The following is a 12212-nucleotide window of genomic DNA, read 5'->3' on the forward strand; positions in this document are numbered from 1 at the left end:
GCGCGTGTGAAAGTCGGGGTACTCAGCACTGGGAGAAATTCGATTCATTTCGTTTGGTTGATATATTAGTCTTAATTCTGCAACGATTCGGGACGAATAAGACGTCCTAGCCACGTGTGAATCGGACGAAACCAGCACCCTAGATATAGGAAGACAAGAAAAGCAGGCGTTTGCAACAGATGTCGTTGTTATATTTAAGGTTGCTTACCCAGTCTCTTCCGGCCCACATCATCTCCCAGCAGCTCCTGCAACCGCAGTAGATCATCACATCCATGTCGAGATTAGTATAGCCTATATAATCATTACACTGGCACATTAACAGAAAGTCTTTTTTGTTTTGTTTTTTTCTTTCTTCTCATTTTCCGTACCGGCATACAATCAACTGCGTGATCTACTTGCCCGGTTGTTCTTCTTCATTTTCACTGGCGAACGACCCGATTTTGAGAGAGGCTTGTTTTTATTATTCATCATTGCGTTGCTTGGGCGCGTACGCGTATGGTTGAATGCATTAGCTTTTTTTTTTGCCTTCACAGCGTTAGAGAGAGAGCGTACCCTTTTTTTGGTGCACCAACAATTACGTTACAAAAAACCTACCTGTTTGAGGTTGATTGAACGTTCAACCACTTGAACATCTGCTGATTGAGTAGGCTTCGTTAAGGATTCTGTGCATCGCCAATGAGCGGATAGTTTTCGCTGGTTGTACGGAAGTGTCTACGATTGGAATCCGTGCAGTGTAAAATGCGTTGACTGTTACGAAGGTGACGGTGAAAGCCACGACAACGGTAATTATGCGGCGGTTAACGAGCGTCAGCTTGTTTCGTGACGTGGCGTTCAGGCACGACGAAACGGCATGTATAAATGCAGGTGATTCAGCTGAAAATTGCCGGTTTTCTTCAGTGAACTGGATAATGATTCTGTGTGAGGTATTCCATTGATTTTCAATGGGTCACCAGGCAAAGCCATCAGCTATAGAAATTGATGAGTTCGTGACACCATTTTCTAGTCACTTTTGTATTCACAAAAACGAAAAGAAATAATTACGTAGGCCGATCCAACTTTATTTCTTTAGAAAGCTTTCGTGAAAATTATAATAAATACACGAAATTTGGTTTCTAGTGCAGTTAGATGTAGATCAACGAAAGGAGAGTGGACGCAGCTTTGAATAAACACAAAAATGTCAATTGTCACAATGCAATAGGAATGCATTCACGTTCTCCCAGAAATCGCAAAAAAACTCTGAGATATACAACTGAATAAAAAAACAAAAATGCGAACGGCTTTGACAAAATGTACAAGAAGGTGAATAGGCTTTTGTGTTAGTTCTCTTTTCGTCAGAACATTTTTCATGACTCATCATTTAAATCGCAGAAGAGCAATGGCAATTGATCGACCTCGTTCTGCTCATCGACGGTAGCCGTTATTGTCGTGATGGTGACAACAGTTTCCAACTAGAACATCATCAATTGAAATGAATAATTGAATGGACTTTAGCCTCGTTGGAAGAAAAAAAAACGACATTCGAACTTGGAATCTAGGTGATTACCTCAATTGTATCGCAGAAACTGAGATCCGTGATCGACTTAGTATCGGTAGAAGAGGAAGACTCCAACGTGACGGGACTCAATGGCGGCAGTGGTGCACGTCGTTTCTTCCTATGCAATGTCGAGTCATTGGTGCGGCACTTGGACTCTATAAGAAACAATATCAATTTGAAAAAAAGGTGTTTTCATGTCTTGGAAAGTGCACAACTAGTGTAGGAAGATGGCAAAGTTTCGAATGCAAATATTCATGATTTTCCCTATTTATTTTTTTTTTGTAAGGAAAGAGCTTTCTTAAATACTCAGTTGAATGGCACGTCTTTGAAAAGCCACCGCAATAATTGATGCCGTGATCCACAACCCTATTCGTTTCTATTGTTACCCTATAATCAATAGTAGGTTAGTGGTGACAGATCAACTGTAACATCCAGCTCTCTCTTTTGCTATTCATCAGTTTAGTTTGTTTAAAGTTTTATTCAAGTAAATCACGTTACTGCGTGGCGATTTTGTATTTACCGGTGGGTGTTGTGTCCCGAGACATCTTACGGTGAACGCCGTGACTTTGCGGAACTTGCTCATCGGTAGGCGGGATCAGCTCCCGCTCGACGTTCTCATCTGTGCTAATGGAACCAAATAAATTTTATTAGTTCAAAACCAAATGTTTTAAAACAAAAATTTTCAGAATGAGCATTATAATTAAATAGTTACGTTATTTGCGCAGTGGCGTATGACGATGTGCGTTTATGACGAGAGAGAAACATTTTACGAGGGTTCCAGCTCCTTCGATTGTCTTTTTTCGATGTTGCGTCCTCGACAAAAGGATTCAGCTGTGCTGGGTAGCTTTGACTGGACATTTTAAACAACTTCAAGTATCTTTACCAGCTTCAAAATTTCGTGAATTTCGATGAGAACTCATCAACTGAAACTGAAAACTGCGTAGAAGAGCATTGGTTATATAGTGCCAAAGCTTCTGACGGATGGATTACCGCAGAGGAAGGATATTAATGGCTTGTTTTTTTTTTGCGCACCGCAATGACGCACTACCAAGGTTGAGTTTAACTAAAGTTCTGCATCAGGCGTCATTCTGGTGACAGGACATATCCGATTTGGTTATACATAGACGGGAAATGACTAAACCTAAAGCTTAGTTTCTAATAATTATTCAAGGAATTTCCAAATTCCGCACATTTATCGCTACAAAGATGGCGTCTAAATGATATCGTTTTCCTCCTCGAATCAAATAAAAGCATACAAATGTCTAATAAAACTTGCGAGTCTGTCAAGGCAGCGTTTAAATAGTTCCTCCTAACATTAGATTAACGAGGTTTATTTAATAAACAATTGTACTAGAATTCCCGGAATATGGTCTCTTTCCGCAAATTAATGAAGGCCAACAACGCAAAAACTCAACTTCGTTTTCAAAAAAGTAATCCTATCCGATTCTGTTAAGCTATTCCAACTTGCAAGATCGACATCTATCAGAAGATATCCCATTTTTTGTAGAGTTCGCAACTCCATTTGATCGACAGCCCTCAATTTACTCTCGGCTGTGTATGCCTGCGGCCGGAAAATTTTCCATAAAATCCTGCAAACAACATTCTCAACTGGTAAACACGAAAATATTTAAAATAGCTTCCAATCAAACTTACATTTGACTTCCATCAGAAACTTCAATGTCTTCTACGAAACGCGTTTGATTGCGCGCGTCCCACACCTGGTTTATCGGAACAGGATTACCCTGCCGATCAAACATAGTAGCCAGATCTACAAGACAGACAAAAATGAATTGAAACAGGTCGATTGGACATTCATTTAAAGCTAAACAGCTTACCGATGTAGTGACCTTTCTTCGTGAACAAACAGCTTCGAACGTAAACAGGTCCGCCCAGTATAGCCTGTAGTGCCGATTCGATGGCTTGAATCGTTCCTTGATCAGCACCGGACTCGTCTGGAACATAAACTTCGTCACGGATTTCAATTTGCCGCGAATAAACCACTTTCCTTCTGGATTGATTGCTCGGAGATGGTCCAGAAATGATCCTTGTCTCTAAATATGGAAGGCTGTTGTTTTCATTTCTCGTAATGTCTTGAATCCATCGATCAGTTCCGTTTGACTGGAGCAGCGAGATGACTGACAGTGAATGCAATATTCCCCTAGTAAGAGAATCCGTCAAGACAGACCCCCCTGATTGCAAACTGTCCTTCAGTTTCTCGCAGAGTTTTCGGTCTGACAGACTGTCACAGTTTGCATCGTTGATACACACAAGGCTCCGTGGCAAGCACTCCGAATTAGGATGGCAATGGAAAAAATCACGCGGACAACGGCTACTACACCGAAAGGGTGCAATGGATATTACACTTTCATCACCTGGACAGAAACAAGAGAATCTCGAAAAATTCTTCAATACACACAAGCCATTGCCGCACGGAGACGATGCGCATGGATTCGGATATTCCGGTTCCAGTATGGAATGGGTAGTAAACAAGTGTTCCACAGCTTTAGTTTCCGGTAATTGAAGAGCCTTTTCCATCGGTTCACCTGCCACCTGTCGACTGTAGATGATGTCTTGATGCAACACGGTCCAAGATAGGCGATTCTCGAAGAATGTAACTGACAAAGGCTTGTCATTTGTACCGACATGCTTATATTGATCTTCTCCGTTGTACGTGCAGCTCAATATGGATTGTTGTCTGCTATCTGCCCAGTAGATGCGTGATGTAATGGGATCCAATGCAAGAGCAACTGGGAAAATGATTTGGGTATCGCGCAGCTCGCGCGTCGATTTGCCATCAAGAGTTGAACGAATGATTCGGCCAGTAGATGATCCATATGTATCCGACCAAAACAAGATGCCACGAACGCTGTCGATGGCAAGATCCGTAATCTTCGTTAGCGTATTAACGATGTTGACATCCGATTCCAGCGAATGAGACACGACTTTGATGATGGAACGTTCTTGCTGAGCCCCTCCATTTAGTTCTAAAGAAGCGCTAACGTAGAGGTTACCCGTAATGGATTCTAAAGCTAAGCCAGTGGGTTCCATGCTGGTAAACTTATAGACGAGAGCTTGACCTAAACTGTTACTTCGTATGACACCTGCATTGGTGATCCAGTAGAGTGTGGACAACTTATCGTGAAATGCAACGCCTTTGACGGGGTCGTGCCACTCGAATTGGCGATAGCTGGAATTCATGTTGTCATTAATCAACATTGCGATTTGATGCGCACTTGCTGCTATCATTAGTGGACGGCCGTTAATCGTTCTACAGGTGTGTTTGTCCTGATCCAGGAAGTATCCCGGTATGCATAGACAGTCATAATCACCATCCGTGTTGTTGCAGAATTGTGAGCAAGAAAAATGAGTTTTGCATTCGTCAATGTCGATGCAATTTCGGCCATCGTTTAACGAGTCGTAGCCCGGCTCGCATTCACAAATGGGTTCGTTTGGTCCTGAAAGGCAAGTGTGCTGGCAAGGGCCATTATGCTCACATGAAGTTTCTACAAAGAAAGAGGAGAAAATCAAATATTTGCATATCAAACGAAAGAAATGTGCTTACCACAATTGCCTCCTTCATCCGTGCCATCTGCACAGTGAGGGGTACCGTCGCACACGCGATGCAGCGAAATGCGGTCGCCATTGTCGCATTGAAACTCGTTTTGCTGATCAGTGATGATCAGCAGGGTAAATGCAGTTTCTAAAAATAAAGAAAAATTTAACGGAAATTTTGTTATCATCCAAAGTGTAAATTTGAGGAAATGATCGGCATTCAAAATAATGATTAGAGTGGAGAGGTTTTTGTAACATGATTTTAAATGAATTAAAAAAATTTGAAAACTTACCACAGTCTGATTCGTCAGATCCATCCTCGCAGTCCTTCACAGAATCACAACGCTGCTGAGATTCGATACATGCGTCACTAGATTCGCAACGAAATTCACTTTCATAGCATCCTTCAAAACAAATTCTAAAATGTAAAATCATAAGAAAACAGCAACTTAAATAACAAACATACCTGTCGTCAGAAACTCTGACAACTGCACGAATAATACGAGCCACAAACAAATGAACTTCATTTCACAATCGCCTTCGGATTGGCATTAATAAAAACTCTAACGTAGCCAAACTCGTAGTATTTTATACTACGTTAAATGAAATAAGCAAATTTAAGAAATGTTTCCTTAAAAAAATAATAAGCTAGAACAGTGAAGCTTTAATCTCAACGACGTCGTATAGTCTATGACAAACAAAATTTTCGAAGCTCTTCTAACATGAAATTTACGTACAGATTGTCCGCCGACTCGTGCACAACTGATCTCGTTTTTTCGTTTGGTATTCCAACCTCACCTATTACCTTTTTCAAACCCGCCCTCTAATTGGCCAAAAGCAAGTTCGAACTTGCTTAGAGAAAAAAAAAGGTCAACGAACTTTTCTAAATCAAGATCTATTTTAATTTCCCTTCAGGCTTAACGAGTCCGTACATGCAAATGATGATTTTAGTTTTAACGAATTGCCTAACGTTGAATCACAGCAAAATAAACACATTTTCAACTAGTACCGAAATCCGATTTTTGAAATTCAGAAAGTTAAATTCAAAGGAACAAATGTAAAACTGTGAAAATAAATTACGTCACGTAGAGGGACAATCAGGGTTTTTCTAACTTAAGTCAAATATCTGTGGGGGGAAAAAAGGGCATGAAAAAAGAAAAAAAGGAAGGGGTGTTTTCTATACCTGATACGTATTTTCTTACCTTTCCCTTTCCTCTGTTTCCAAATGCGTTCTGTAATGCCTTAGGTGGTTCGTTTTTGAGATATCGCTCTTTTTAAAGTTTAAAATCCTTTGACGTAAATTTCAACTTAATTTATTTAGACGTGCCAAACCTGAAAATGGCTGAGAATTCTATTTTGTAGCGTCACTCCGATCAACGAAACGATTAAAATATAAACCTCTGCGAATATCTTTTTCCTTCAAAAATATTAGTCTATCTATTCATCAAAGGCAGTAAAAATAAATGCTGTTACATTAACAAGTAAATTATTTGTTAACTTTTTCGAGTTAACGTTAACCCGAGCGAGTATACCGTTGGGTGTGAAACGATCTGTCAGGACGGAGCCTTATGATCCAATATTCCGTGACAAAGAGACCACAGATCCTTTATAAAGATATCATGTGATCGTCAATCGAAGCCCTCCCCCTCCCTCCCCCCCCCCCCCACTTATTGCACACATGCGTCCCATATATAAACATATGAATGTTCATTCGGCTCCACTTTGTGTGTGCCCACCGCTTTCATCAGAACGCTTCCGAACATCATTCTCGATTAAGAGGGTAAGTCACCGCAATTTATTTAAAACCTTGATTTCAAAAAATGGTACGTTATTCAAATTTAATGGTGCCTCTACTGAATTTTCTTAAAGAATTTTCCCCTTGAATTGCCCATCGACTAATGTTAACGTCATAAGCAAAACATTAAAAGTAATGGCTATTTTTCAATAACAATAGTCGATGAAATTGAAATCTATTACCGATTGCAGAATAGGACGTAGAAGATAGGAAAGTAAACATAAAACACGGGGTTTTACTAATAGTTAAAAAAAAATTTTATTTAACGGTGTTAAGTTAGGAAGAAAAATTTGCTTTCAATTTCACCGCCAAAGCGCATCAACATTCTTTTGAAGTAGACCATGAATAAAGAGCCTGACCTTAAATGGACAAAGGTTAATGATTAGGTTAGACAACACACAAAAATGCCCGACAAACAAAGACAGGTGGACTATTCTCATGAACTCGGCTTAGGTTGCCATGGCGACTCACGTTGTCTATAGGCAAAAAAAAAAGTTCGGCAGCCCAACTATTTTTTTTTCCCCTATTTATTTTCTATAAAAGCCTTATCTCTCATCCCTGGGTCTTGCTGATCGTCGCCACCATCAGGGCGTCAGAAAGCTCGTGAACACTTGGTAGTTCCCAGACGGTGTTGACTCTAGCAATCGAATGGATGCCTGCGCAACGAGCTTTAACTCGATGGATAATATGACGACAGTCTCTCGGCTCTTTTTTTTTTTAGATGTTCTTATTTCCTGTTCAGGCGGGTCTATGCCCTAATTATAGCGTAATTCTCAACGTGTCCTCTTGTACGGCAGCCCATCACGTTGTATACGGCACACGATTAATGATAGGCAGATTGACTGATGGCCTATAAAATAAATAATAGACTCACCGTTGTCTACTGTGCAATACGGCCTGATGAGCTTGAGAACGGACCACATGTCGATGTCGGTATTCCAACATCTAGCGCGTCAATAGACGTCTGTTTTTATATGAGCTCCACTTCCAAGTTAAATACATAAGAAAAAAAACGCGATGGGGTTGCATTTTTTTTTTGTTTGTTTGAAGAAAGTGAATTTTGATTTCAATATACATGATCTGCATGGGGTTACACAAACATCAGTCTACAAAAACCATCAATTAAATTGATACAAAATATTTTTAAAAAGCTTGTGTGAAAGGGCCATAGAGTGAAAAATTATTTTCACAACTTTGTGCGATAAAAAAGAAAACATTGACACTATTGAAGTAGTTGATGGTAGGGAAGGTTGGATGAAAGCCATTGAGTCTGAACTGTGTAAAGGGCAGGGCGCTGGAAAAAGCGGGGTGAACAGGGGGACTGTTGCTGACAGAACCCCTTTTTTTTTGTGTGTGTGTTCGAGGACCATCAAGAATATCAAGCCAAGCGCTTCGTAATAAACAAATAAGAGGTCATCGAATATATATGGGATAGAACGCTGTGACACAATACGCATTGTATCAGCCATCTTTTTTTTTGCGGTGCGTGTTCGATGTAGTCTTTAATGGATTCGACTAGTCGCAGTTTGATGAGAATCACGAATTCAAATGAGAGAATGTGATCATACGTCAGCTTTGTTGTCTCACGCAGATTATGTTTCGTAATGGCCGTAAGAACGTGAGGCGTATCGATAAGAAATTGACGTTGTCATTGTGGCTCGTAACAGCTGGATTATACGACAACGTGTGCGTACATAAGTACATAACAGTGTAACACATAAACTGATATGATGGCACATTTTCAGTTCCTTAGTCAACGCCAAATCCTGTTACAATCATTCCTTCGTGTAATGTGTAAACTCGGCGTTTTAATTTGTGTTTGATCACGATAACAATACAATTTTTGGTGAGCGAAATGACAACTTAATGATGGGCACTACACATTGCAAAGTAGTGAGCCACTCTGTCGGTCATTCATTAACTATTCAACGGTGCCCTTTTCCTCGTCATTTGTTTGTTGCGATCGACTCGAACAGAGGCGTTTTCCTTTTACCGATCACAAGCACCTCCATAATGAATTGCTTATGGGGTAGATACCTGTCCTTGCTTCCACCATAATATCAGAAATGTATGCCGGGTTCAGTAATAATCTCAAAATTATTTTCTAAAATGTTCACGATCTTATAGGCGTTCGTGAATTGATGTTACCTGTTTGTGTGGCCATGATTCGTTTGTTCATACGCTCGTTCTTTTAACACAGTTGGGAATGGATCGGATGATGGGCCCTCGCAATAAAATGGAAGCTCTCTGTCTTGTGTGTGGGGATAAAGCATCGGGACGACATTACGGCGTGTCTTCGTGCGACGGATGCAGAGGCTTCTTCAAGCGAAGCATTCGCAGGTAATTTGAATCGATTCATACATTTTTTTTTCTAATTTAATTTAGAAACTTAAATTCCAATCGGATTAAAAAAATTAGCCATTGATTCTCCATTACATTGTTTGAACGAAAAGGAATTTGGACTACCTGTGCAAAGAATCGAACCAATGTGTCGTCGATGTTAGCCGTCGCAATCAGTGCCAGGCGTGCCGCTTTCGCCGCTGCCTCGAAGTCAAAATGAAACGAGATGGTAAGCCATTTATTTCTATGCCATCAAGCAATACACTTTTGTTTTCCATGTGTATAAGAAAAAAAAAAAGGCTTCGTAATTATGGGCGCCCGTAACACTTAAAATGTCGACGCGGATTTGCGTGCGTGTAATTTATTTAATTAAGTCAACATATTTTAATATAAATAAGTAATAGATTTCAGTTTTGCTGATATGAGAATCGGGAATGCGAGGGAAAAGCTCGGTAGGAGGAGCTACAGAGTGAGCCAATGGTGCGATTCGCACGTTCGGGAATAATAAAAACAGTTCTTACGCGTCTGTATAGCTAAAGACCCGCGCACGGGAAACCCTGTCCTGGCGCACCACACCCCAAAGATCCTTTCCCAGTATCAAGAGATTTCCATTGGCTGCCTCGTATGAATCACGTGATCTCCTAGTTGTATTGCGTGATCGCATGTCGATGCAAATATCTACGTTTTTGCGATTCTTTCCGTCGATCTAATTGTAATGCAGTTTCGCAGGCTATCTGGCAAATCGATCGATTTATTGAATAATCAAAGGGTTTAAATCATAATCAGACACCCGATGAAACGTAAACAAACGTGTTCGAATCACGAATTTACGAATTGAATCGTATTTTCTTGAATTTGAATTTGAATTTCTTTTCGCGGATGTCGACATGTAACCCACTTAAGTCTTTGACCCTCACATAAGAATATAAATTCGATTGAGTTTTAAGCAATTTTTCAATGGTGCATATTTTCTCAACGGATCGTTTTGAGTATACGCTGAATCAACATCGTTTTTTTATTGACGGTTAGCTTTGCGAGCAAACACGATTGAGTGAAATATGAAGGCAAGTGCCAAAACCACAAGAATCGCTTGATGCTTGTGACAATATTGAAAGACTCCATTAACGCATTCCCCCTCACCGCCCTAATGTAAGTGATCCCCTAAGAGTTTGAAAGGTTTTTTTTTTTTTTTTTTCCTCGTCAAGAGTTGGCGTGGTCACCTGTCAGTTTTCACGCATGTGAACGCGGTGGCTTCATGTCCCTATATCCACTGATATCAGACCAAATGTTCATCTGTTGGCCCAAAATCATTGATTCTTTTTCGCTCTTTTTTTCTTTAAAAACAAACAGCCGTTCAACACGAACGAGCTCCCCGTGGCGCCCTCAAGAGATCCTTTCAGCCAGAGACCGACACGATACAAACGCACGTCACGCCGATGATGTCGTTAAACCATCCGCCACCGTTAACATCGCTAAACGCTGCCTATCCGTTCTATGCTGGAAATTTGGCATTTCCTTGGCGTCCAGTTCTCGGCCTACACCACGTCCCGAGCCATTTCGCACTGAACTTCCTGGCGCCTCCACCGCTACCTCTGGCGTCCGATGGTCAGCCTCTTACCAATCGAGTCAAAGAAGATGAAGTCAGCAGTTCAGCGGCTGAAGAACAATCGGTTTACAAACGGAGCGATTTGCGTAAGATTTTTTTAAAAATTGAAATATATCAAATAAAACAAATGTGGCGCGAAAATTTGAATTGTTCAATTTGTAAGTGTAGCGGCTGCTAGTTATAAGACGTCCATTGCTACAAGGACGTCACCGGTTGCCGTGGCAACAGACCCAGTCAATCAGTTGAACACGTCACAGTATTACCTGACAACTCGAGATGCTAATAACGATGACGTTAATGAAGCTGCTTCCCGTCTACTCTTCCTGGCAGTTCGATGGGCACGATCCATCCCCTCCTTTTCTCATGTAATGTTCGATTTTTTTTTTTTCTAAACATTTGAGCACATGAATTTTTTTTTATTTTTCAAAACAATTTTAAAATGAGATGCACATATTTTTTTTTTTTTTAAATAGCTGTCTTACCGGGACCAATGTCTTTTGCTAGAGGAAGCCTGGTGTGAACTGTTCATTTTAACGGTAGCTCAATGGGGACTCAACCTTGAAGAAGGTAATGAACTGTAGTCAAGCAGCTAAACATTTCAAACGATGTCCTTGAGTGTGATCAGGAACCGAGTCGCTGGTTGGACATGTGGTACCCGGCTTACTTGTATTACATTGCCATTTTGATAAATTTCAGCAGTCAATACGGTGAGGAGTTGTCCGGAAATGACGAACGAGCGTCACGAGCTTCTACTCGAAGATCTGCGACATTTGCACCAAGTGATTGGACGCATTCATCTGTTACGGCTGGATCACACTGAATTCGCCTGTTTAAAGGCCCTGATTCTTTTTAAACCTGGTATTTGATTTTTTCAACTAACTTTAAAAAAGGAAATGAATCATTAAATTTTCACCTTTTGCTCTTCGTCAGAAACTGTAGGACTACGCGACAGTTTGACGATCGAGATTTTGCAAGATCAAACGCAAGTCATGCTGCACGAGTATTGCTCGTCGTCGAGCGTTCAGCATTCGCACGACGTGTCCAACATGGTGCGAAATCATCGTCCCTCTGCCGTCGGTCGTTTTGGCAAATTGCTGTTGCTCCTGCCAGCTGTCAAGGCCGTCCAAAGCGCCAACGTTGTCGATCTCTTCTTTCGCAAATTAATTGGCGAAACACCCATCTCTCGCCTATTAGCAGACTGTACCCTGTAATGCTTTATGCGAGCTACATGTGTGTGTTTTTGTTTTGTCCCAATTGCAGTAGTAGGCTCATTAATCACTGTCGAATCTAAATATATAGGAGTTGTTCATCAAATTCTTGATTTTGAAATCTAATTTTAGATTGCTCTAGTCATACCAGAATCATTCCGGATCGCACTAATAAAA

General features: G+C 40.7%; 3 protein-coding genes across 4 annotated transcripts; 1 reads left to right on the top strand and 2 right to left on the bottom strand.

Moving 5' to 3' along the window:
* Positions 1-4: 4 nt before the first annotated feature.
* On the bottom strand, positions 5-2467 carry LOC130693196 (uncharacterized). 2 transcript variants are annotated; one of them, XM_059494535.1, is made up of 4 exons: positions 2247-2467; positions 2055-2158; positions 1544-1689; positions 5-139 (listed from the first exon to the last, which is right to left on the bottom strand). In XM_059494535.1, the coding sequence occupies exons 1-4, from the start codon at positions 2390-2392 to the stop codon at positions 107-109; spliced, it is 429 nt and encodes a 142-aa protein (XP_059350518.1). In that variant the 5' UTR covers positions 2393-2467; the 3' UTR covers positions 5-106. The 2 variants fall into 2 exon arrangements, with proteins under 2 accessions (XP_059350518.1, XP_057372301.1); XM_057516318.2 differs by lacking the exon at positions 5-139 and adding an exon at positions 1280-1448 and having other exon boundaries at positions 2247-2466.
* A 396-nt stretch (positions 2468-2863) lies between these two features.
* On the bottom strand, positions 2864-5697 carry LOC130693344 (low-density lipoprotein receptor-related protein 8-like). The gene is made up of 6 exons (XM_057516473.2): positions 5553-5697; positions 5380-5490; positions 5097-5234; positions 3370-5037; positions 3188-3302; positions 2864-3123 (listed from the first exon to the last, which is right to left on the bottom strand). The coding sequence occupies exons 1-6, from the start codon at positions 5611-5613 to the stop codon at positions 2919-2921; spliced, it is 2298 nt and encodes a 765-aa protein (XP_057372456.1). The 5' UTR covers positions 5614-5697; the 3' UTR covers positions 2864-2918.
* A 1125-nt stretch (positions 5698-6822) lies between these two features.
* On the top strand, positions 6823-12123 carry LOC130693353 (nuclear receptor subfamily 2 group E member 1-like). The gene is made up of 8 exons (XM_057516482.2): positions 6823-6866; positions 9082-9221; positions 9335-9450; positions 10572-10913; positions 10996-11192; positions 11301-11394; positions 11524-11685; positions 11758-12123. Exons 2-8 carry the CDS (start codon positions 9088-9090, stop codon positions 12036-12038), a joined length of 1326 nt encoding a protein of 441 aa, XP_057372465.1. The 5' UTR covers positions 6823-6866; positions 9082-9087; the 3' UTR covers positions 12039-12123.
* The last annotated feature ends 89 nt before the right edge of the window (positions 12124-12212 follow it).

Source organism: Daphnia carinata, chromosome 3, assembly GCF_022539665.2.
Source record: "Daphnia carinata strain CSIRO-1 chromosome 3, CSIRO_AGI_Dcar_HiC_V3, whole genome shotgun sequence".
Lineage (NCBI taxonomy): Eukaryota > Metazoa > Arthropoda > Branchiopoda > Diplostraca > Daphniidae > Daphnia > Daphnia carinata.